General features: G+C 38.5%; 1 protein-coding gene across 4 annotated transcripts in view; it reads right to left on the bottom strand.

Moving 5' to 3' along the window:
• The window catches only part of LOC129731135 (transcription factor hamlet), a 196,751-nt gene that overhangs the window by 21,955 nt on the left and 147,064 nt on the right, over window positions 1-27,732 (bottom strand). For all 4 annotated transcript variants that reach the window (XM_055690915.1, XM_055690912.1, XM_055690914.1 and 1 more), the window contains exon 6: window positions 9,159-9,471. In XM_055690915.1, coding sequence (XP_055546890.1) covers window positions 9,159-9,471 — 313 coding nt within the window. The remainder of the gene's footprint in view (window positions 1-9,158; window positions 9,472-27,732) is intronic.

Here is a 27,732-nt window from a genome sequence, read left to right as displayed (position 1 = left end):
AAAAAATTTTAGAGCTGTTCAAAGTTGAGTATGTCGAAATTTATGTTGCAAATCATTTTTTCTGCCAACACTGCCAGTGTACCGGCGTCAATCAGATTTCCATTACAAAAAACCACTGGAACACGTTGTAGATTCTTTCTACGCCTAGAATAATGACCTGAATTTGTTTGCTTGATCCAGCTGAGTGTACAAAAAACAAATTCAATAAAATTTAAAATTGATGATTTTGTATATTTCACCAATAACGCATTTCGCGCATTTTTTTGTGGACCTCATTGCACCCTATAACAATTTAAAGATACTTTGGGGTATGTAGGCCTTAACTTTGCATGTTTTTAAAGTTCTGGACTATATTTGAAAAACTCTGAAATTTTCAAAACTCTTTTCTATAAAGCGATATACTTGAATAATGACGAGTGATAGAAAAAATTATCAATGAATGATTTCTAGAATACTGTTTGAAGCTTCATTTCAAAATAAAAAAATGAATTGAAAATCCTGCACTAAAAAGTATTTTAAAACAAAAAGTGATTTTAAAAAAACAGCCATCTCAGATTTCTTTCAAATTAGGTTTTAAGATTTAAAATTTGTTTGTCTAAAACTCTTCTGATCAAAGAAAAATCAGTAGTCTTGAGGAAAAAAAATTTTAACAAAAGCTTTTATTTCATTACATCATTCTCCTCAAGGGGGAGATGTAGTAAACTAAAAACGCTAGATTTTTTCGCGTATCAATGGCATGAAACATGCATGCTACTCATTAAACCCGTTAGTCATTGGCACATGTTCAAAGACAACGACCTTCCACAGCACATGAAACATTTGAGCAGAGAATCTTCCTTATCTTAAAAATTTAATTTCCCAGAAGTTTAATATTCCTCGTTTATTTTTACCGCTTTGAGCTTACTTTGAAAAGACAAAACTTTTGAGCACTGCGAAGGTAAAATTCTTCTCATATATTCCATAGCACCAAGCTCAAAATTTTCAAAGAAACATAATAACATCAGATCTTGCCGTCTCATGTATTTTTATAACATTGGCTATAAAAAAAATCGATATCGACAATTTTTTTTTGTGCTTTTCTTGATTAGTCGAAAAAGTGAAACTTCTACCGCTTTGAGACACGTGTTCCTGAAGTCCGGTTCAGCTGAAATTTTGAATGGGTACTCTTTTCGAGAAGACGAAATTTTTGAGCACTGCTTCTGAGCGAAATTCGAAAAAAACGATTTTCATTGTCACCCTAGTGTGCAGGCTTTTTTATCCTAAGCGACTTTGCATACTACTTTTGAAAATTTATCTGGGTGTGACGTTTCATAATTCATTTTTTTGAATAGATATATCTGAATGAAGACCAGAGAAAACATTTTCAATCTAATTTTTTTTCAAAAAATTTTTTTAGATAGACTATTAAGTTGCCTAACACTCTTCTGAACGAATTAAAGTTAGCACTTTGAAGGAAGAAAAAATTTCCATGTCCCGTCATTTCGTAAAACAAGAGTTACAGAAAAGTTGTCAAGGGATGATGTGCCATTTTTAAATATTAATAAAATATTTAAATTGAGATCCTGCACTAAAAATAACAAAAAAATGATTTTCAAAAACAGGTCATCTAATATTTCTTTCCAATAAGGTTTCTTAAATAGAAAATTCAGTTGCCTAAAACACTTCTGAACATATAAAACGGGCATTCTTGTGGAAAAAAAGTTTTTATATCAAAACCATTCAATTCATTGCATCATTCTTCAAAGAGGGTAGGTGTAGCACATTAACACTTCAATATAATCACGAGCAGGGATGCCACATGTACAGATTAATCTGTATTTTACAGATTTTTGGCCGAAGTAACGATACAGAATCTGTATATACAGATATACAGATTTTTGTCGAAAAGTACAGATTTACAGATTTTTCGAAATTGACATTAATTTTTAAAAATAATCCAAAATTTATTTCATCAAATATTAAGAAAATTGAACATATTTTCAACTCCTCACACGTTTTAAGCTTAAAATTTTGTTTATGTACCATAAAAACTTAAAAAATACAAAGTTCTTTATGTTTAAACAATACAGATTTTTTTACAGATATTTTTGTTCCAGATACAGATGCTCAGATTTTTTCAAGAAAAAACACAGATTTAAATGTGGCAACCCTGATCACGAGCATAAACCTGCTGCTATTTTTTACCACATGTTCAAAGAAAGTTTTACAGCACTGATTTAAGCAAAATCAGTAATCTGTTATTTTTTTCAAAATATTTTTTTAGATAGACTATTAAGTTGCCTAACACTCTTCTGAACGAATCAAAGTGAGCACTCTGAAGGAAAAAATCACAGGAGGGTTGTGTGCAAAGCCACGACCGCGAGGTTGAAGTAGAATACTTTTACACAGCTCTACTTACGGCTGCACATTAACCTACGGCCGGGCGAAACGGCTCTCGCCGCTTTTCGCGTTTAGCCTGGCAGAGGCCTAATGTGCACGGCCAACACAATAGAAAGGTGTTTTCACATTTAAAATTAGACACGGCTTTACTGGAGTAAGTGTTGGCAAATGCATCTACCGCTTATACCGCCGCTATCGTACGAAAGCGCTTCGTTTCATGTGGGGAATAATATCAACAACGAAAAATGACGCGCGTCTAAGCACACCCGAACGGTTTCGCCATGCCGCTTCCATTTACTTCCTTATAACATCCGCCTCATGGAAGTACCGGCTGCACTTACTGCTGAGGCTGTTACCATACTGCTACTGGTACCCAAAACTATTAACTCTTCAAATTAAGTGTTTTATTTGTTCTCAAAAGAACAATTGTTCAATTCCATATCGGATATAATGCAATCGCAGCTCTGTAATATTACCGACAGTAATATTCTTCTGAACAAAATGATCCAACTTTTCCATTAGATGAAGTGCCGGCTGTTGTACTGCAAAAATCTCGCCCGATCGCTCGCGTTGGCGTTCGTTCTCAGGCAGAGGCCTGAGACGTGGTGACCAACCACAGGGTAAGTGATTTTTTTTTAATTTGAAGGCAGCCACAGGCGCAACCCGCTGATATATTCTGTTACCGCTGAGTGCTGATATCTGCTGCTGCTGCTAACAACGTTGTGGACGGTCCATCCAGCTCACCTTCCGACTAATGAATGTAGCTAGTTTTCCCAGAAACACTCTTTTATAACCGAAGGGTGCTACGAAATAGGCCACGCCCTATCAGTTCAGTTGTTCCACTCCCTAATGTTCTTCAGACAAATTATTCCACAATTCGCATTTGATTTTTGTATCCAGCGAATAAACACGGATGGTGCTCTCACACACGCGACGGTTTTAACCCGTATCTTATTGCGGTTTGTAACATCAAGCGATTTCGTTTGCTCGCTGTTGCGTGTTGCATCATGTTGCAACTTGGCAGCTGGGAGACGACGAAATTCTGTTCATGCTGATTGATTGAATCGACTTCATATTAGCTCTGCATAGTCGAACTGACGGTCTTTGTGAATACGTTCTAACAGGGTAGTTTGTTATTCAAAGTCGGTTATGCTGATCGCAGCCTTGCGCTATCCCTACAGTGGGGGGTTTACTAAATAAAGTAAAAATCAGACAACTACAACAGAATTTGATTGCATCCCGCACAGAATGTCTGCTTGTGTTGATGCCAGAAATTTAATTACCTTCAATTATTTTTTTATTTGCCTTGAAAAAAAGCATTTTGCGGTTCAAAAACGGTTGCTAATTACAACCTTTGAGCTACCCTAACCTTGGGAGAATTAAGATACACGGACAACATGCACTGTGGAAGTTTTTACACATTCAGTAAATTAGACGGGTGCGACAAATTTAAATTGCTAGGATGCAACACAGAATGCTTGCTTGCGTTGACAAAAATTATTAACTTTCAATGACTTGTTTATTTGCCTTGGAAGAGGCATTTTGATGTTCAAAATTGGATTTCCTGATGGCAATCTTCATGCTGCCCCAACACGGGGGGAATAATGGCAGTCTGGCGACACACGCTGAGAAGAACCGCGCTGCTCCTGAGACGTGGTGACCAACCACAGGGCTAGTGCTGCTGCTAAGGAAGGACGACTGCTGTTGTCGCTGTCTAGAACTAATATGAGCGGCTCCGGCTGAAACAGGCTCTTATATAGGCCAAATAGCATGTTTTCAATTGCAAGGTATATGATCCTGTCGATCGTGCTTGGGAAGCAAGCATAAAACGACCAATCAGAGGTCGAATTTTTCGTTTTGACAAGGCTTGACTATTTTCAATAGTACAATAGTGTGAATAATAAATTTACAATTATCTTCTTTTGGGAAGAATCTTAGAAGATTTTCCAATCTATTGCTGCAAGAACGAAAGAAATCTATCGAATACTAACCGATTTATTAGCATTTGAAATTGGACATATTTTTCACTTTTTTCGGTTTTAGATTTTCATTTCACATCCCTATGTAGCCGAACTTCCTGAGAGAAGTATTCTACTTCAAAAACTTTTCCATGTCCCGTCACGGACTCACGGACAAGAGTTACAGAAAGGTTGTCAAGGGATGATGTGCCATTTTAAAATATTGAAAAAAACTAATTTGAGATCCTGCACTAAAAATAACAAAAAATGATTTTCAAAAACAGATCATCTCATATTTCTTTCCAATAAGGTTTGTTAAATAGAAAGTTTAGTTGCTTGAGACCCTTCTGAACAAATAAAAACAACCATTTTGGTGAAAATAAAAAATGTTTTCTATCAAAACCATTCAATTCATGGCATCATTCTTCAAAGGGGGGAGGTGTAGATATAGTCACGCTTCTAGATAATCACGAGCATCAACCTGATATTCTTTGCCACATGTTCAAAAACAGCTTCACAGCATAGAAATCCTCACGTTCCACATTCACATTCCAAATCGCATGTACCATATTTCAGATTTACGACGTCATGTTTATATTTATTTATTTCGTCAATCAGGGTAGACTACATACAGTTTTTATTTATATATATGATAAATTGTTAATTTTGTCTTCTGTTCAAAGCTTTTTTTTATTTCTGCCCTAGACATAGTTACGTCAATGTGTACACAATATTGATTATATGTGTTCATCATTTTGTTCAGAGGTCTATTAGTTGCATACATTGTTCGTTGCGGAGCCACTTGAAAAATTCGGTAAATTTCTTATATCTACTGAACGTTTTGTGAAACTTTTTCTAAGTCTTTATTTTCCGATTATTTATAAAAAATCGAAGAACGTTGTTTAAGTCCCTTTGGTTAAATGATACTGCATGGACGATTTCTGAGATTATTTTAATGAATCAGAGATGCCGATTTTTCTTCGAATCTCTTCTCTGGACGATTCTTGATAAGTCGATTTATTTATCTCACGCGATATTATGAATTTAGAACGAGCTTTAAGGTAAACCACACGTGTAATATTTTTTAGGCTTTTCCAACGATTTGAAAATGTGGTGGTTATTTAAAAATAAAGTTCGACCAATTTTCAGTGTGTTTTGAATCGATTTTCAAAGCCATAAGCCATCACAGAACTGTACTATTCATATTTTAGAGAAACCCATTTTTTCGATGATATATACCTTGATCTTACTTTTTTGACAATTTTATTTGAAAAAAAAAAGGGGGTTTTTCATAAACAGAATAATAATATGTATTTTGGTGTGAATGGAAAATATCGATATTTTTTCAAGAAGAAAAGCCCCTCATCTTCGTTTAAAACCCGCACACGCCAATGATCTTCTGTGCGCGCTGGACGAAAACCTTCGCGCCCATCACCCATCAATCAATATTAGTAACACTAATGCTCTGCTGCTCGCGAACTGGTTTGACCACTGATCCAAAAACTAAGCGAGCGGCAAGACGCTTGACAACCCAGACAAGAAACGTGGTAATACGTGGCAATCATTAGGATCTGCAAAGCATCATAATACACGAACACACACACATACTTACTCATAATCACAAAAGTATGCTAAAAGATTCCACTGATCGTGATCTACGTCTTACCGCACATCATCACTCACCTCCCAGCTAGCCGACGCCGACTCGGGCAAACATGAGATAATAGATGTCGCCACATTTCGCCCCATAATGCTTCCGATAGGCAACACATTACCAATCAGACAACAACTCTCTGCAGATAGTCGTCTAGCGATGGATGAAAATTATTCTCCATCGCTGCATGATAAAACAGTCGCGATACCGTACCGACCCGCAGCTGCAGGGAACAAGATTTATGTACGGTGGCTTCTGGTCATTTGATCGAAGTCTACGCACTCGGCCTTGTACTCCGACCGAATCGGTCAGTCAAACCACAGGCGTTGTGATAGCGATCGTAAGTGACAAACAGCGCCATGCGAACCTACTACATTGCATCATCATCATCACAATCACCATCACTGCCGATAAGCGGACAGACAGACGGAAAACCCGCAGCGATTAATTGAGATCTCAACGGTGAAAAATTAGCGACCCAAAACATTCGATAGCCTGCGACAGACCGAAAGCTGACAGCTGTGGTGCACTTTCTCTAAATTTTTTCAAGGCCGGATTGGTGACTCCCCGGTGGGAGTTCTACAGTTTTGGGTCAACTATTCAGATTGATTTCGCACCTATGTCGAGCCGAACGAGCAACAACGGGCGGACTTAATTCCGATTTGCCATGTTCGGGCTAATTAATTGGATTGCAAACCGGTCGGCTTGTCTAGCCACCGACTAGCGCACGGTTGCAGAGCGCGCGAGGTGAAACATTATCGGAATCAAATTTCATGCGATATTTGTCAGATAATGAGAATTGATTTTCCACATAGATCGCGAGTGTCGCATTAATGGGTACTATTACTGCTCGATTGCCACCGATCTATTAGAGAGAGAGAAAGAGGTTCGACATTGTAAAGTTTTAAAAGACATTCAATTAAATTTTGATACAGACTGTCCCCATTAGTCATATACAAGATTTCCGACGGCGCACGCGAGTTAAAACTACTGAATGCGCTAAAACAGAGACAGAGACGAAGCGTTTCGCTGTTATTAATAACAGGTTCTTCCCCGAGAACATGTAGCTTCGGGCTTTCGGTCGGTTGTGAACAACAACAATTAAAACGCAACTGGTTCTGTGTTCAACATCGCGTTTACGACACCAGCAGAAGCCTCCTATCAAATCACGCTCCAAAGGGGTAAAATTAAATATTCATAATGGCGTTCCATCGGCATTGTCATCCCGGTGCAGGCCAATAGTGCACACAGACCGGGTGAAGAGGGAGGATCATCAATTATTCAACGCCCAAATCAGTCTTGCTAATGCTGAGCTCCGTTGCGTGCTACGAATCTGTTACCAGAGCGGGAATAAATTATAAATGGTCAGCGCCGATGGGCGCACTAGTGTGGTGGTTTTCCATTCCTTAACCACCACAATTAGCGCGAAATCGCAAAAAGTTTCCTCCAACTGCAGATTTATTGCAATTTCACCTTTATTAATTAAAGGGTTTTTGTGGGTTACCAAAACTTAGTTGAAAAGAATTATTAAAATTTCTGGAAAAAATGTAATCTGAATGTTTATGGTGTGTAGAAAAAGTAAGGGAAATACAGCTGACCGCATGTTAGCAACAAAGTATTAAAGTGGACTGTTGATAACTCAAGTTAAGCTAGTCTAATGAACCGACTCTGATCTCCGAGATCACCCTGGAGAGCGAAAAACGTAAGAAATGTTTTTCCTTCCCCCCGCAACATTACTATGTGTATTATTTCCTCCTAAGTATAATGAGCCTGTAAATGGGAACCCATTTTGCCAGGTGGCCAGACGCTTGCCCCAGGTTGCGTGGTCGTTAAATGTCAGCATCTCTATTGCACTCTCTCTCTCTCTCTCTCTCTCTCTCCCTGGCCAGGACGGGCTTAACGTTATGGGCCAGGTTTGGCACGCGCAAAACTGGAGCAATAATTTCTAATCAGTGAGTTTTGATTTATGGTTCCTCGCCAGCAGCGGTAGCAAGCAGCCTAAAGTGGCCCGCCGGCCCTCCGTTGCCGCCCCTTGTGCGTTACCGAATCGATGATACCCGACGACTCGTGAGGTAGAAACACCCATCTCATTATTTCGATTACTTCTGTCGATTAGCCCGAAGGCCAAGCCTTCCCATTTCGAAGGATTAAAACTTATGTTTTACGATGTTGCCCCGTCCATCAGGAGTCAAAATTTCCTCACACAAAATCTACGAAAGAGGAAATTACCAAAGCGAACTGCAAGATGTTGAGGTAAATTGAATTTTTCTCAATAATGATCCAACATTATTTATCTGCCAGGGTGTCTCCCGCTGGACCACGCGGAACACCGCTGAGGCACGGGCACAGAGTATGTACTGTCCGTCAGGGTCTCTCGACCGACATGCACCAACTGTGTGGCTGTAGGTTAAAGCGCCAAACATTAAGCAAATTAAGTCGTAGGTGGACACAAATTTATTGTTTCTCATGTCGGTCGGCTGTTCGGCCAATCGGCGGCCTGCCTGCTGGATGCAGCAGGATACCTCGGGCGTGAAACGGATCTCGGGAGTAGCGTTCATGATTGACGTTGACACGGTGGAGATTAATTGCACCCCGGCGGTCGGTGGTGCGCGATGCATTTCATTTCCATTGGAGTTCTTTTTTTGGTGAAATTCCAATTTCCTACCGCCGTTTTTAGCCACCCTAGCGACCACGTCAACCATACAGAGATTGCTGAAATTGCTGGCCATTAGACGATTAATGTTAATTGAATTTGACATTATTAAACATTGGATATCCAGGTGAAATATTTGTTTCGCTTTCAGTGGACCGGTGAACGGTTGTCTACATGTCAACAAGTTCACCCACGTGGAAAATAGCGGGTACCGTACCATACATTCGCCAGGGTTCCGCACCAAGCAGCCAGCAGAGGGTGTGCCGAAGTGATGAGTGAGTGCCTAATGACTTGCTCAATAAATAATGCTACCGTGTGTGTGGCTTCCTTCCTGGCCCGCAGTGTGATTATCAACTCGACACCTTGCGGCCATCTCCATTCAGGCCAATCAGTTGACTCATGAATATTTAAGAAACCCTAAGCGAGGATTCCTCCCAATAACCGAAATTAATAGAATACAATGATATGAATAACAAAAACCAAAAACAAACACATTTGCCATACTACTACTCACTGGTCGATATCGTGACACTGCCGCTCGCAAACGACGCACCGGGTATCGATGCCCTCTTCGTCCTCGTCCTCGTCCCCGTCGACGTTGGCGTCCTGTTCGTTGTGGCCGGCGGTGCTGGTGTTACTGTTACTGTTACTGCTACAATTGCGACTATTCTGATCCACACTACTACCGGTCGTATTGTGGTGGATGCTACTGTTGTTGTTATTGTTGTTGTTGTTATTGTTATTATGATGTAAATGATCCTTATGACTAGTATCAAGATCAGCCGAAGTGTTGTATTCGTCCTCGAAAGCTTCACTGTGCTGGGACCCTGGAAAAAAAATGTTCAAAACACCATCAGCATATGAGTAATTTATCATAAAAAAAACTTCGTCTAAAAAAGTAACCCGTCTCGAGCGATAAATGGAACCATTAATAATTTCTCCCACTGCTCCTGCATCCCCCTCCGAAATAGAATCAACACTGTGTTCGGTAGTTTTGTTGATACAAACCGGTGATTGATTAACGGCACTCACCCACTCGGCTCGGCTCGGCAGATGAGATGCGATCGCGGCTCGATCCACCTAGCGACCAGTGGGGATGCCTTCTTGAGTAAAATAATTATCCTTACAAGGCGGTACCGTTTCAAATTTGCTTGAAAGTGACGAACCTCACCGAACGTGTGGCCGCCGATCGGTGGTTCATCCCGATCAAGTCGTCATTATTCACGCGCTCCACAAAAGTCTAAGCTTGCAACACCTGAATTTGGATGTCCCCTAACGCTTCTACTTGGGCTTTGTGTTTTTTACCCACGCATTAAACCATAGCCGTGGGCAGGGTTCTTTTGCTGTTCTATTGATTCTGACTATAATACCCCACATTGCGATTATCTTTTTTTCTGTGTTTATTGTTCTTAAAAAATTGATGCAGGCTTGAAAAATTCTGTCAATTTAAGAGTATTGGCACACTTTTAATTCCTATTTTTTCAAATATTGTTGTAAGTACAAGTTATGTATATTTATAACACATTACATGGGTCACATTATTTAATTAGTACCCTCCAAGCACCGATCTTTTTTCAAACTTTTTATTGGCCCATTCAACAGTCATTTCAGATTCCTTTCAGAATGATTTTGAATCAGACAATTGTTTCAGAATGATTTCAGAATTATTCTGGAATCCTTATTGAACTGTTTTAGAATCATTTGAAAACCATTTTTGAATCATTTTAGAATAATTCTTGAATCCTTTGTGAGTAATTTCACAGTCATTTTTGAAACATTTACGAATAATAATTAATAATTTTTGAAACGTATAAATACCGTTTAAAAATAACAATTGATTGCGAGAAGGGCATTTTTTATTGCCAAAACGGATGTGTGATGCGTTTCGAAGTTTTTGATAATATTTCTCTAACATGTGTAGTTTTTCTTTTTTTTTGCTTCAAGAAAGCCTACCATCACACCCAAGAGCTCCCATAGAGTCAGTAGCCACAATTTTGAGAATGTTACAGTACTGTGCCTGTGGATTCAAATTTTTCCACTTGAAGCAAAATTGTTGATCTGGCAGGACGACTATAAATTGGACGTAGCGCTCTTAAAGTTGAGGACACTGATTTTAAATTTCGGCAGTAAACTTTAATAATCTCGACTCGTTGTTGGTTCGTGTATCTTTCCATTACGAAACGGCAAACCTTATTCGAGAGAATTGTCAAAAGAGTCGGAAAAGTATGGCGCCGTTGGCCGTCTTCATCGGTCTTCTTTTGTAGCTCTCTCATTGAAAACCCCTTCAAAGGCGAGACTGCAAAATACGTATGTCTGTGAATGTTATGTGAGGCATTCGTATATCATTGTGGAGTAAGATACAGGAGCGGCAGGTTATAGATTATTTTCAGTCACCTATTTTGCAAAACTTGGAGCTTTTTTAATTTGGTCTTGCAAGCGTGGCCCTAACAATATTTTAACATTGAGAAAAAAAAACAATATTTGCAGCCATGATAAAAGGTTAAAAGAGAATTTCTGAGAAAAAATACTAACATGATACATAATTCCACATAAGATAGAGACTTTACCTTGGGCACATTCAATATGCTTTCCCCAAGATAACATGAAATCTAACACTAGGATACATTGCAATGGTTTCAGACCCCAACGACGGACTGATATACACGGTAACATTCCTTTCCTTGGCGAAAGGAACACCATAGGTATATTTGGTCTGTAAAAGTTCAGTGAAAGTAAATTTGTGTCAAATTATTTTACTAGGATTTGCAAATCATTTGTTACGTTTGAGATCACAGATGTCACATCTTGTTTAGGGTAAACTAGTGCTGTATCATCTGCAAATGATCTTGGTATTCTTTCAAGGGGCAGATTACCTATGAAGGAATAGAAGAAGTCCAATATTGTCCCCTTGGGAAACTCCTACATATTCCTTAACATTTCATTTTTTTTTTTCAAAAGAAAATTAAGGTTTAAGGTGTCGAAAGCTTTTTAAATCTATAAAAAAGGCTATCAGCGATATCTAATAAAAGTCAACCAGTTTAATTATAGCACAACTTTCTCTAGTATTAAGCTCCTTCATAAGAAAAGTAACCTCTATTTCATTTGTAGAAATATGATTTGAACCACGGGAGTTATAGTGCTCAGAGGATTCAAGTTGTTTTGAGGAATACTTTTAACTAGATTTCCGCCAACGCTAGAAAAGTATTTATTGAAAATTTCACATACTTCTAGTTATTTGATGTTTCATTTCCATTATTCTTAAGTTCAATAGTCCGATCTTCATTTTTCTTTCCCAATATTTTGTTTAGATTTCTCCATATTTTACCCTCAAACAAACCAAATTTAGAACGATTTCAAACAATGATGATTACTGTACACTTCATAAACGGAAGGAATAATATCGATAGGATCAACTGCGTTACTGATTTCGTTTTACCGTTTTTATATAGTAGATTACATTGTTTCAAGTAACAACGAAATATTGTAGAAAGAAGCCGCTAAATCTAGATAAACACCGCAGTGTAGTTTCTCATAAGCATCGAGTAAACTTGATATTTCAAGCTCAGCGTGTAGTTTGGTCAGTTAATTGATTTGTGTAGCTTTGTGGTGATAGGTTATTATTTAATTTCAATTCGTGTATTCATATCTACCAGTTGATCTCGAAGTACAATGCTTGTCTAACAAGCAAGTCGTCGTAGGTCCGAGTCTCGGCTCGGGAGAAACTGTTAGCTAACGTTAGTTAACGGTAGTGTCAGTAGGATCATAGCACTAGCACCGCAATTGTCCTGTACATCAAACAGTTGGCTGCGAAATCTGCGTATAATAAACAGAAGGTCGAGTTCCGAATCGGAACGTAGCACCAAGGCACAGAGAACAGACATTCATCTTATTTTTTTAAAAGGATGTGTAAAAACTTGCCACCGTAATTTAGCCGTAAGTGGTAATGCACCCGCGATGTGGCGCTCGCGTCACTGACAAGCCAAGCACTGATATCGATAAAATATCGATACAGCAATATATATGAGGTGCAACTGGGGCACCAAGAGACAGATGTCGTTAGTGTATTAACGTATTTTGTTTCAAATTTTTACACACGATTTTCAAATTCTTTATATGAACATGAATGTCTGTTCTCTGTGACCAAGGCTTTGTTTTTCGTGTATTCAGCAGCAGAAAACAGCACTTTTTTCTGTATGGACTCATCACTGTGACCAAGAACGTTGATCTTTTGTGATATCGCCAGGGTTTTTTTTCTGTATCCCGCACTTCTATTGTTAGCAATATCGTCAATATAATTGAGATTAAGTGACATGATTCTTATAATTCGTGCTTGTGTGTATGCCCTTCCTCTTTTACGAACACTATTCCGAGCCTCGCTGCCTCCGGCCAATATTATCGCTAATTACAATTCCCTGGAGGGATTTCAACTGAAGGCCCTTTGACCAGTTTGATTGTGCGAGGAATTATTGTTGGCAAAAGGTATTTGTAGAGGTTTCATAGAATTCAACGTAAAGAAAGGGTTGATGGGGAGCCTGAGAATAAATCCATGCCCAATTCCGTTGACATCGAATGCCCTGATTCTACTGAGATTTGAACCTACGACCACCCGCTTGTTAGAGCATACTACAAAACTTTGCGGCTACGAAAGTCCTCAGCAAACATCATTATAATTATTATTGACTAGCTCATTTATTTTGTTTCAACATAGCATAACGGGCACTTCCAATGTGTTTTAAGTAACCTTTCTTATATTTTTGCTTTCAGCTCTAGAGGAATGTCAACCAATATCTTTTTTATAGGTCCTAATATATTCATTTCACTCAGTCATGGTCAGGGAAATGTACCGAGCGATGACATTTGCTTGATGACATCCGAGAGCATTCCTCTATGACAGTGTTGGTATTGGCAAAATAAAGACACCCGACAGATAAAATATATTGCGACTATAACGTAACCGTCTAGTTCCCCGTACACGAATGATTTTTTTTTCTTTGCTGTTCACCTTATGCACATGTCGACGATGGTATGTGTGGTTGCATACAACATTCGGTATGCGATATCCTTCAGTGCATAGCCGCTCTATTGCCGAGCTTGCTTTTTTTGCACGAAGGCTGTCGGTGACTTGCCGAGCAGCCCTTACGCTTCTTCTTCCCACAGCCTTTTTAACAGCCGTCACCCGACATCCATAATAGGCAAATAAAAAAAGAGAGGGGAAAGTCTCCGGTGGATTCGGGCTGTTATCGAAACGTGCTGTTTGTGTAGTGCGGACACAAACGTCTGTATAAAAAACAGCTTCTTCTCTTTTCTACATTCGCAACCCCGAAGACATCCTCCAAATAATGCCGATTCGACACACGGAGTACATTTTTCGTTTCCTTTTGTGATGCTCTGTTTCCATTACGTTCTCAATGTATTGGACTGCCAGTGCGGATAGGTATCACGAACAAATAGCAACAGCAAACACGTCCCTTGAAAACAGTGAAAAAACTGTACCATTGGCATGCCTGGTCATGGTTCGCATTATTCTGACAGACATATGAAACGATATGAAGCGGCAGAAATTTTGCGAAAACGAAATCAATCAAACAAAACTCTCAACTGGTATTACATCTATTGCCAATCGCTAACAATTGTTCTGTAGTCCCTTACTGTAACAGCAATTCAAATAGCTCAAATAATCACTTATCTCTGAATTTTTTTTATTCAAAGGAAAGGAGGGACTTCTAGCATATAGGCATCATTTTAATTCCAGGTTCCGGATGGTTTTCGGTCATTTTAAGCTGTTTTCCTGGAACCGGAACTCGTCAGCTTGGATTTCTAAACGGCATGTGGCGTTAATTTCTGATCTGTGCGCGTCATTCTGGCTCCAGAAATGTTCAGGTTGTATGATATTTGACCATCTTGGCAGTTTTCAAGACAGTGAAAATCGCCATCCTAGAACTCTAAATGTCTCTGGTGAGGAATAAAAAAATATATTTCTGCGTATCATTCTGGCTCCAAAAATACCAAAAATGAAGCAAAAATCGGTCATTTTGGGCTGTTTTTTTTTTTCAATCGGAAGTCACCATCTTAAAATTTGAACTGGTGTCTGAGGTCGATTTTTGACATCATTACGGTTCCACGATTCCAGAAATATCGATATTGGGTAGCATTTGGACATTTTCGGCTGTTTTCCAGAAACCGAAAGAAGCCATCTTGGATTTCAAAATGGCATGAGGAGTGCGTTGTTGGCATCTGAGCATTATTCTGATTCTGGAAGTACCGATATTTGGTGGTTTTCGGCAATTTTTGACTGCTTTCGACTATCGAGGGGTGCCAAACCATCACAGAAATTTTCATGCCCTCAAAAACTTCCACATGCCAAATCTGGTTCCATTTGTTTGATTGAAATTCGTGGTATTAGTGGTATTCGGCCATTTTGGACTGGTTACCGGAAAATTGGTTGAAATATATGTTTCATTTGTGTGGGACCACCTTTCCCTCCTCTTAAGTCGGGAGGAGTGTCAAACTATCATAAAAACGTTTCTTGTACTCTAAAATCCTCACTTTTCAAAATTGGTTCCATTTGCCTGATTAGTTCTTGAGTTATGTAAAAATATGTGTTTCATTTGTATGAAAGTTCTCTCATTTGGAAGAACTCATAAAAACATTTTTTGGCCTCAAAAACCTGCACATGTCAAATTTGGTTCCATTTATTCTAGTAGTTCTCGATTTATGCAAAAATTTGTGTTCAATTTGTATGGGAACCCTACCTTCCAGAAAAGGGACGGGTGTCGAATCACCAAAGAAATGTCTCTCGCTCCCGAAAACCTCCACATGTCAAGTTTGCTTGATTGGCTCGATTTTTGCAAAATTTTTTTGGATCCCTCCCCCCCTCTTCTGGAGTAGAGCGGGATGTCATATCATCATAGAAACATTTCTTGCCCCCAAAAACCTCCGCATGTCAAATTTGGTTTCATCTGCTTCATTAAATCTCGAGTTATACAGATATTTGTGTTTCATTTCTGTAGGAGCCCTCCCTTCCCGAGAAGAGAGGGGTGTCAAACTATCATAATAACCTTCCCCGGCCCCAAAATCTCATGAATACAAATTTAAACGCCGATAGGTTCAGTCATTTGTAGATATGGATCAAACAAACAGACAGAGTGAACTCCATTTTTATATGTATTGATAAAACAGATATAATATTAAATTTATAAAGGGTATTTAATCAGTCCTTGTTAGTCTAAGCAGTTGTCAAGTTCAAAATTGCCATCCTCCTTTAGAAAGTAGTAGAGTTTGCTACTCTCAATGTTTTTTAATTTCATAAGGAAATTTACTAAGATTTCGATTGTTGAAATGTTCTGTGCGTTGGGTATATTTTTGGTTGCACAGTCTCTAAGAAGTAGAACGATTCTATTTATCTTGAGATATATTTTCCCCTGAAAGGATCAGTGACGAAACGTTGGATAGTATAAAATAAATCGTTCTACTTCTTCAAGACTACTCAGCCGAAAATACACCCAACGCATTAGGATTTTTTCCAGTGGATATAAGTTTGACGAAAAAATAGGATAGGGTAAGTGCTCCCATAATGGAGATAGTACCCATAGTGGTTTTCACATTTTATAAGGTTTGGTAATTTAATACGCAATGAAACCAATTACAGAATATTCACTAGGTATTAACAATGAATCTGAGGTGATGTTTATAAAGTAAAGTTACTCAAAAAAACTTTTTTTTTTAAATAATTGCGAAAGTGTTTGTTAATGCCTAATGATTTTTTAAGCAAACACCAATTTCGCTTATAAGCTTTACAAGTAGTTAAAAAAATATATATCATGACTTTAATGTTTTTCATGAAGAAAATTACCTTCTTCAATTTATAGAGAGTATTTGAAAACATTTAGATGTTTTTTTTCTGATTTTTCCTCTGTACAATTATAAGTACATAAGAACACACTTGTTCCTATAGTGGCGCATCCCAATGTGTTCAAAACAATTTCGTAAACAATTTTTTTCATAAATTTTCGGTACAATTACGGTAAAAAGACGTCAAGTTTCTCATTAAAATGCATATAATGACTTTTAAATTCAATATAGGTCAAGTTTACCAGTAAAGATCGTGCGGGAACAGGTAGATTTTATAGACTTTTTATTTTTTTTATCAAATGACAGAGATTGATAAAAATTAAATTTATATAAAACATAATGTTTCAATGTCGCTTTTTCACCACAAAAAATACTGCAAAATGTATAGGAACAAAAACATTATTACAAAATTCTCATTTTCTTTAAAGTATATGTACAGTCAATGTTAAAATAGTTTACTATTAAAAAACCAAATAATCTTTAGTTCTTCTACTGTTTTCCTACATGGGTATTAAGATAAGTATAGTTTGATTTTGACTGTTTTTTCGATTGCGGTGACTAAATGTGCCACTATAGGTAGACTTACAGTAGAAATTTTGAAAAAATAGAAAAGCTACGAAAAGTTGAACAGAGCTTTTAAATTCAATTGTAAAAATTTACTTTCATAGTTCCATTTACGTCACTTTGTTTGCGTTCTCGTCAATATTGGGTTTGTTAAAAACATATCCGTGCTCACGACTCTGCCTCAAACAACGAAACCAGTTCCGAAGATGGCACCTCGAATCTAGCGCTGTCTGACGCAAACCGCCATCGATTGCCCACCATCGCATCTGCAAAGCGATCAATCATCTCTACCGTGTCGGATCGATGGGAGAACGTACTTTCGCGCCCGTAAATTGAGCCACTCAAACCCCCCGAAAAAAAAAATCGATTTCTTCTAATTGTTTTCACCCCTGGCGCACCGGCTCGAAAATGAAAAATCACCTACCGCGGTCGACTTAAAGCCCAGATGAACTTCTGAACCTAACACGGGGGCCACCCACCCATCTTCGAGTAGGTGCGTGTGCGCGATCTGAGACACCTGATAGCCGCCAGGCAGCAATCCGACAAGGAGACTTCGCTTTCGCTCTTCTACGCTGACAAATTGGCCAACATCTTTTGCAGATCGATGACCACGGGATATCGTAAAAGATTCGGCAATAGATACCGGCCACAAAAAAGGCTTGCGCATCGACGTTTTGGGTGGCCTTCCACGTACGTGGGTGATTAATGAGGACAAAGTCGAGCACAAAAAATATATGAATTTCAAGTAAGTGTGAAAGGAAGATGATTTTCACCAACAAATTAAGCGAACAACTGACGAACGTTCAGATGCTGGAAACACGATGTTTTTTTTCTCGCTAGAAGTGCCACCACCTTGCCACCTTCCAGCGCAGTTCACGAACAGCATTTTCGCTGTAACACAACTTACGACAAGCTGACAAATCACTTCATTCCATCAAGCGAAACTCGAGCTGCCTGGTGCTGCTGCATCTGTCCGCGGCGGTCATGGCATCTACAAAATAGGCCATACAAGTGGCCGGCTGACGACGACTGTGTGGACTGTGGGATGTGATTGTGACAGTCAGCTACCGTAGTTAGTGGTCCCTGTGCATAATTAGCTGTGAATAAATTAAGATTGTGATGACTTTCAGTGTGCTTCTCCCCACAAAAACACCCCAGCAAAGGAGCCCAACCTGGCACGAAGTTCGCGTGGATCATCGCATGTTCAGCCCCGGCAAACAACATTCGAAATCAACGAAAAAAACAGTTCTCCTTGGGTATGGTCAGTGCGCAGTACGCGATTACAGCGAGCGAAGAATAACAAAGAGGCGCTGATCTTGAACCGCGCACCGCAGCACCAAACCGGCAACTTCTGAAAGGGACAATCTTATAGGTATAAGACAAGAAGCACCGTAAGGCGTGTGCACATTTGCGCCCAAGAGAGAGCAAAAGAAAGGAGACGAAAAAAAAATCACAAGTCACAAACTGCTCTTATTTCGTGCTTCCCATTCTGGGATGCAAGTAATTCATAGCGGATTTGCTCTCATCTTCTAAACAGAGCGTGAAGCTTCAGGCGATCATCACCCACCACACAGTGCAGATCAGTGCACTCTTCGGCGCGGTGCTAATATAGTGGCGGTACCGTGCGCTGGGGCGGACTTGATTTTTATGGGTTCAAAATAAGTTTGTTTTAAAATAAAACTAACCCAACAAGGTTAAGTAATTTGAATAAAACTTTCTCTTTAATTGTGCTCAATTTTTTTCTGACGTAGAATTACGTCTTCCTTGAGTAGGGTGGTATGTCAAATATTCTAGAATGGAAGATTTGAAATCCTTATTAATTTGTTACCACTGAACAAATTTTGGTCATTGGTTAGAGAACAAATTACTCTAGTTTATGGAATCATGCAATGTTACAATTCACGCACAAATGACGCATGACGATAAAAGTTATATAAACGAAACATTTTTTTCCGTTTTCTATCTTCAATGTTTTGACAAGTGGTAACATTAACTACTTCGAAATAATGATTTCAGGACGCTAAAAAGCACAATTGGTAATGTCACAATAGTGGCAAGTCTGTTAATTTTTTCGTCATTGTAGGGACGTTTTTGACGTAAAATAATGTTTTACGGCCTCATTCTGACGAAGGGTATAAATTGAAATTTTAAACACTGAGACCGTGACGAAAACCGTCGATTTTCAAATGTTTTAAATTCAATCAGTTTTCAACGAATTTCCTTCACGCTTACAGCAACCATTAAAAAATTAGCACGAATCCATCAAAATGCGGAAAATTTCGTGATGCTAACTATTGTACTATTGAAAAACTCATAGCCTTGTTTAAAATGCAGATTTCGATCGATCCAGATCAAGACGCCGAACTTCAAAATTCAAGATGGTTATCCGGTTACATCTAAATTATTTTCGGGATGAAAAATAAATATTCACAAAACATTCCTTATTTTAAACCTCACAATAGAATACATCTCATACTAAACATAAACCTTTCCAACTCCCCCCTATCGAACAGTTAGTGATTGGGGCGGTGCGCGATGATGCTACCATGATCAGTGGAAGAAGAAAATTAATATTTGCGAACCGTTGAAAGAGGACAAGGAGGGGGGGGGGGAGAAGAGGCTGAAGAAAATTCCTAACCGAGTTTCTTCGGGCGATCCGTGCACCTTGTCCGCGGTGATCGGTGATCGCGGTCGGTTTAAGAGTTGTTGGCTGGTTTTTTTTTTTTTTGTTGTTTTCGTTGCTGGCGCGAGCGCTTCACGTTTTGAAGTTTGCACTGTGTGTTTCTATTTCCCTACACAAATCACCGTTTTTCTTACGCGAGCTAACCCCAAGCCAACACCACCGATTGCGGCCACCAATTGTACGCGACGAGACGAGAGAGGTTTGTGCGGGTTGTGGCTGGTGCAAACCGCTAGAGCATAAGAAACGTGATTTCTGCCCGTGCCGTGCCGAGAGTGGTGCACGGATGAATAATAAGAGCTATAAAATGTCCTAAAGCAGCACGCGTCTTGTCATAAGCGGAATGATTAAGTGCCTTCGCGAAGGGGAATTCCTCGCGCGCTATGGCAGACATTATTACAGTTTTGCATTTCTTCGTCATTCGTGGCTAGGTGCATCTGCTCACGGACAGATTATGATCAATTTTTACTCATAAACGGATAATTTGTGGAGCACCAAACACTTACTCTTTTACGGCACATAAATCTTCTTCACGATGCCGTTGTGATTGGGACAATTCACCGAAAAAAAAACAAACGCTTTCGATTCACTATTTCTCGCGTAACTATATGAAGCGACTCACGACAGGACATCCGAACACTTCTTCACCTTTGTAACGATTGCCGGACAGTCCGGAATCCGAGTGGCATCAAACCGAGCTTCCTGTGCTTCACCGTACACATATTTAGTCCTTTCTGTTTCCCAGTGCATGGCAAGGTACGCGAGGGGGGATCTCGCACGTTACTCATAAGTCACGCGGGCGAGTGAAAACGCACATATGGAAATGATTTTTCCCTTCCGCGAGAGGGACATGTAGGCACATTAAAACTACCTGTGCCCTTGCGCTCACGGAATCGTGCTCACCTTTCCGTAACGCGGGGTGCACTTGAAACCGGGTTCCCCTCTGCCAATCGTCGGTCAGTGCAAGTTCGGAGCAAAAGGATAATAATAACATTGCTGTTTAGGCTAATGTTTACGTTGAAAAGCAGTCCGTTTTACACATGTGTGGGTGTGTAGAAATGGATTAGGTATCCTGGGCTGACTTCACATTCTTTTTACGAAACAAACATTCACCAGGTGTGGAAATTAGTGGAAGTTAGAAACAATTTTCGAAATTACTTCTCCTCTGAGCACATAGGGCGAACATTGAATATCAATTATAACCTTAACTTCTATTATTCATTGTTCCACTGAAAATTGATCTCGCGTTTGTCGACTAGGAATGTGCGCTCGATTCCCCTGCGACGGCGCCAAAGAGTCGAAACTTCAGACAATTGCCCAGTATTGATTCCTTTCTGGCAGAGTATTGACATTCATCGGCGGCAAAGTCGCCCACCGGTTTTTGCTTGCAGTCACGGCGGTAATTGAATTTCGTAGGCGCACAAATGCCGATAAAAATATGCAAAAAATAACATTCGAAGCACAACACCACGATCGATGGAACGAACGCCGTCGTCTTTGCCGAACGGTATTTCCCACGCACAGAAGAGACCTCCCGCCCATATAGCACATCGTGAGGAAGTAATTGTAAGTTCCTCCGAAGCAAAGGTAAAATCAACTCATCCTTAACTTCCAGACCGGACTAAAATTGTCACGCTCCTTGCGCACGCGTCAGATGGTCGTACCTTACCGTTTTTGGCTTCGTCTTGTGAGAAATTTTCTCACGCCGTACTTCAAACAGCTGACGTTGCACAATTTTTTTCAAATTTTGTTTCACAAAATGGCAACTGATTCACTGCCAGAAAATTAATTCAATTATTCAAATTAACTTCCAACGGTTTCCTGTCACTCATCGCACCGTTGCTCTCGGCACGCACCCCGATGCTATATTTCACGGACAGGTGTCTGCACTTTCTGCATCCCGACGAAATTAAACTCAACCGCAATTCCGTACTCTTAGACAAAACAAAACACAAAACATAAAACTTCAAATTAAAAATCGTAAAACCACACTGCGAGCATTATTTCGTCATTTCGCCCCGTCGTAGTGACGATCCAACGAATCAGATAAGACACAGAGACCACAGACCCGGCAGCGCAAGTCAACCGGAAGTGACTACTCACTGCGAAGTTTGGCCTTCGTGATCCTGCTGCCTGCTGACCGGGGCCCCGAAAGAAGTCGTCACCCTTCGTTCCGTTTCGCTGCCGTGTTTAGCGGGTGGTTTTTGGTGAGGGGTTAAAATTTTTCCGCACCCACCAGCGAACGTAACGGCAGCAGCAACGGTCGCAAGTCAATCGAGTTGTAATGATTTTAAATCACTGGCGACCGTCGACCGACTGACTGACCGACGCGTCGCGTAGAGGTTCGTGAGGTGAAATTACGACAATCGAGAGCACGTGCCTCACGTGGTTCTAAATAATCGAAAATACACAATCTGATAAAATGTGACATATTCAATCATTAATTCCTTCGCGAAGGTGTCTAGTGAGAGCGTGGGAATGTATTCGACAGTGCTTGTGCCTTATGGAAAATTTACTATTTAAATAATCGGTTCTGTCCCTTCTTCCGAAGAACATCTGGAGCGGAAGCACTGAAGCGTGAAGCAGAAAGTCCTGCAGAACTTCTTGATGAGTAACATGTGGTGAATAATTGGTGGGAATGATAGCCGTTAAGGGCAATTGAATTACTTGAAACACGAATTCAAGCTTTCTTATTTGGATACATGTTTGGCGTCCTAAAAATGCTATACGATTCAAAAGTGTGATCCAATTAATTAAGAAAGTACCACTACTTTTGAAAATGTGTTGAAAATCTGAAAAATTTATAAGATTTATTCAACAGAATTAATTTACATTTTGAAATTACCTTCTTCTCGATTTCTATTATTATCTAGAACTCTGCAATTTTTAATTACCTTCAAGTAACAAATAAAATTTTCAGCTCAAAGCACAACTAGATTTTTAATAAAACCATAACATAAACAACTAACAAAATAGCTTGTTCGTAACTTCTCAGAAATTATTCATCATTAAACAATGGTTTTTTAAAAACTTTGAATAAAATATTGTAGTTTGCTGTAGTTGATTTTCTAGATATTCGTAACGAAAGCAAATTAAAAGATGACCATTTTTGTAGTTTGCGTTACTGGTATGCGGTAAGCCTTCTGTCAATAATAAAAAAATATGATTATTGTAAAAATACTAAAACTCATGTCAAACACTAACAACGTAGTTTTCTCTACACATTTTTACATTTTTCTTCATTCATAGAGCAGGGTAATTGTTATACAATACTTAAGTTACAAACAGGCCTCTATGCAAAAAAATCTTTACCTAGCCATTGTTTTGCTATTTTTGATTGATAGATAAAGTTCACGACTTTGAAATGCAACCGAATTTCATTCAACAATATCATGATTTAAACATTGCACAGGGCATAGAGTAGGTGTCTAAAAACATATCTAAAACTTGTTGTTTTGAGTATAACTTTCCAGGGATTAATTCATCATTAGAACAAGTAGACTTCGGAGAACTTCAAATGAAATTTTACGATGCTCTTATATAGACATAAGCCACTAGTCTTCCAGTTATTTGCACTTATAGCAAACTAAAAGTTGATTATACTGCCAGTTTCCATTACCCAATTTGCGTGCATAACCCAAGAACAAAATATTTGTAAGAGAAAATATATTTAAGAAAAATTTTTACCATCATGGTGATAGTTCTTCCGATATTTCTTCAGTTCGTACTTATGAATGTTCACGATAGAATTATTTTTCACTGTGGCAATCGTCTTCCTTTTCTTCTGACATTGGCAAGGCTCGCTGTTTAAATACATTCTTAAACAAAATGTCAAACAAGTACTTACCACCACAACGTTTTTTTCCCAAACGTATTTTGACAATTCCTCCAATGAGAATTACGCACACATTTTGGAAAGTAATATCATTGTTGGTCTTGTAACAATATTTTTCAACAAAAAAAATTAAGTACACAGAAATAAAGCAAAATAATATCACCAAACGAATAACAGTTAGCATCTTTTCGATGCGCGAAAGTTATTTTACCTTTTCTTCTGTGTGCAAGACCCGATGGCCGTTCTACTTTAACGCGCGAAAACCTACTTTTACCTACACTAACGAAACGAAATAAAAGAAAGTAATGAGAATTTACACTTCTGCTTCTGATTTTATACATATATATTATTTTGATTATTGTATTTTATATGTTATATTTTGATTTTAAGATGAATAATGAGCTTGCGATTATTAGACCCAAAACTCACATTATTTTCTACAGAAAAAGGCAATAAAAAAATTCTTGCATAGAGACATATCTCGCTTAAAACAATTTTGATGATTGAGATAAAAGAGCAGCATCAGAAATCAATTTTGCTCTATAAGAGCTTGTGAGTTTGTGAAACGACGATTGACAACGTTTATCCATGAATTTCACTAATATTTGAAAAACATAGTAAAGCCAAACAAACATTCGGTAGGTTTGAACCGTCATTGAAATGAAACTTCACTAATACCTTACCCAAATTTATTGGAAAGGTTGCACATTTTTTAGTTATGGTTGGATAAATTTAAAAATAAATCTATTGGACCAGAAAATCCATACTTATGGACATAACAGCCTCATTATATATCTCCGAATTGCTTAGAAAATTCAGAGCGAATTCACGCAATTCGTTAGGTTTCTAATAATTAATGACTTCTTGCTCATTGAAACTAAAACTTACATTATTTTTTGCAGAAGAAAATCGAATTCATATTTTAAAGCTACTTTGAGTGACATTGCGCTTAAAAACGTAATCTTATTCAACAATAAAAGTGTTCGTGGTTTTTGGGATGACAATTGATAACACTGGTCAACACAGGTGTAGCCCTAAAGCTGAAACTTTAAGAAAATGAATTTTGGTGAACCCAGCCACTAACATTTTTATTAGACTTAAATGAGTTTTCTCGTGAACATAACGTCGAAGCGACGAACCCGGTGAGCAACTACTATACGAATTCTCACTTAGGTAGACGCGTTTTGATAATGGCTAGGGGCACTAAATTTTTCTAATTTTCACTAAGATTTAAACCAAAAGCAACACCATTTCCGAACTACTTGGCATTAGAAAGCCCTTATTAAATAAAATAAACTTTTGGTAGGTTTGAATCGTCGCTGAAATTAACTTGCAAACGAATTCAGAAAAAAAACTAGAGGAAAAAGCAACAAAGTTAGAAAACTGAAGACAGGACAAATCAAGCGCAACAAACCGAAGAAATTATAAAGTATCGTATAAAAATTTTCAGCCAAAAAGAAAATGCAAAGCACAGCTCAAAACAAAAAAAAAAACAAATTAATCCACCCAGCGGTGAGACCCAACCTTTCTCATTCAAACTTATTATATGTTAAAATATATTTACACGATTTAAGAGAAAAAATACTCCTTGAAAATTTCTACTAGTTTCATCTTTCACTCTAAATAAGGAATTTCTGATAGCCAACAGCACAACTATACCGAACCTTTAAAACCTAACATTCTCACACATACATCAAAATATACATATGCAAATACCATGAAATAAATATGTTTCAAATACAGCACGCAAAAAATCCAGATGACTACTTCTGGTTACCGGAATACATCCTAAAATGTCCAAATTTTGCCTAATCCGGGTATTTCGATTGCGAAGATGCCGACTTTCAGTTTCGGGAAAACAACTTAAAATGACCAAATATCATCCATTATGAGTATTACGAGTACATTATGAGTATTATGAGTATTACACCCAGAGGCCAGAAATGAACTTAGGACGCCATTTTAAATTTCTAGATACATAGTTACCCAAAAAGTAAGACAAATCACATTAGGGGCCATCCACATTCCACGTGGACAGATTTTTAGTGATAGTGACCATATAAATTCTAGAAAAAATGTATGGACCGTGGACATTAGCCAACCCCTTCCCCCCCCCCAAAGCTGTCCACGTGGTATGTGGATGGCCCCTTATTTACAACAAAAAAAAACGGAAACATATTTTCGAACTATTTTTCACCTAAAAAAACAGTATTATAATGAAAAAACAATTTTTTTAAACTTTTTGGTCTATAAAAGCGACGGATTTCTTCGATGACGATTAATAATTTTATTTAAAGAGTTCTACTGATATTTGAAAAAGATAGTAACGCCATAGGTACTAGAAAGTTTTGAGGTTTGAATCATCTTTGAAATGAAAACAAGAATGTAGTGTAATTATAGGAAAAACTTCGAAAAAATCCAGGAAAAAAAATGGCGTACAAAGGAGTAAAAAGTTGTTAGCAAATAAAGAAAAAAAGAGGTTGTTTAAAAAACACGACCTCTAGACGTAGAATTACAATAGCCCGTGCACTCGATTAGGATGATTCAGTTCAATAGTGTGAAGCGATAAATTTCAGTGGTAATTCTCTTTCAACTCTCTTATTTTATGAAATGTTTGGTAGCCTTGAAAAGAAGCGTTATTTAATTGATTATACAGGGGAGTTTCTTTCGGCTTCGCAGTCTTTAAAATGTGAAAAGAAAACGATATTTTTCTCTTACACCGACGTTTCGAATAATATATATTCTTTATCAAGGCTCTACAAGTAAATTAAGATCAAAACGATTTTTAGAAACAAATACATAAATTATGCACATAACATCATTACCGAGAGGACCATTTTCCTGTGAAGTGGTTCTAGAGCATTAATTGTCAAAACAGAAAGTAATCATCCTAACAGAACATCCAAAAATACATTAAATTAGCTAAACATGATATCAAATACAATTCATGCTTCTTACATTATGCAAATTAAAAAAAGTAGGAGGGTGGTATTCAAGACACGACCGCATGACGTTGACTACCGTATTCTTATAAAAAAAAAAAAAATCACAAGAAGGCTGTATGCAAAGCCACGACCGCAAGGTTGAAGTAGAATACTTTTACAAGCAAGATAACCCGGCTGCTTGCGTGTCAGTCACACACGCAACGGTTTTAACCCGTATCTTATTGCGGTTTGTAACATCAAGCGATTTCGTTTGCTCGCTGTTGCGTGTTGCATCATGTTGCAACTTGGCAGCTGGGAGACGACGAAATTTTGTTTATACTGATTGATTGAATCGACTTCATATTTGCTCTGCATAGTCGAACTAACTGCTTTTGTGAATGCGTACTAACAGGGCAGTTAATTATTCAATGTCGGTTATGCTGATCGCGCCTTTGCGCTGCCCCTACAGTGGGGGGTTTACTAAATAAAGTGAAAATTAGACAACTACAACAGAATTTGATTGCACCCCGCACAGAATGTCTGCTTGTGTTGATGCCAGAAAATTATTAACCTTCAATTATTTTTTTATTTGCCTTGAAAAAAGCATGTTGCGGTTCAAAATCGGTTGCTAATTACAACCTTTGAGCTGCAACATGCACTGTGGAAGCTATTTCACATTCAGTAAATTAGAAGGGTGCTACAAATTTGAATTGCTAGGATGCAACGCAGAATGCTCGCTTGCGTTGACAAAAATTAATAACTTTCAATGACTTGTTTATTTGCCTTAAAAAAAGGCATTTTGATTTCCGAAATTGGATTTCCTGATGGCAATTGTCATGCTGCCCCAACACGGGGGGAATAATGGCTGTCTGGCGACACACGCTGAGAAAAACCGCGCTGCTCCTGAGACGTGGTGACCAACCACAGGGCTAGTGCTGCTGCTAAGGAAGGACGACTGCTGTTGTCGCTGTCTAGAACTATTATGAGCGGCTCCGGCTGAAACAGGCTCTTATATAGGCCAAATAGCATGTTTTCAATTGCAAGGTATATGATTCTGTCGACCGTGCTTGGGAAGCAAGCATATAACGACCAATCAGAGGTCGAATTTTTTGTTTTGACAAGGCTTGACTATTTTCAATAGTACAATAGTGTGAATAATAAAATTACAATTATCTTATTTTGGGAAGAATCTTAGAAGATTTTCCAATCTATTGCTGCAAGAACGAAGGAAATC

The sequence above is a fragment of the Wyeomyia smithii genome, chromosome 3 (assembly GCF_029784165.1).
Source record: "Wyeomyia smithii strain HCP4-BCI-WySm-NY-G18 chromosome 3, ASM2978416v1, whole genome shotgun sequence".
Lineage (NCBI taxonomy): Eukaryota > Metazoa > Arthropoda > Insecta > Diptera > Culicidae > Wyeomyia > Wyeomyia smithii.
The sequence above is the reverse complement of the archived record's forward strand: the minus strand, read 5'-3'. Positions and strand labels throughout refer to the sequence as shown.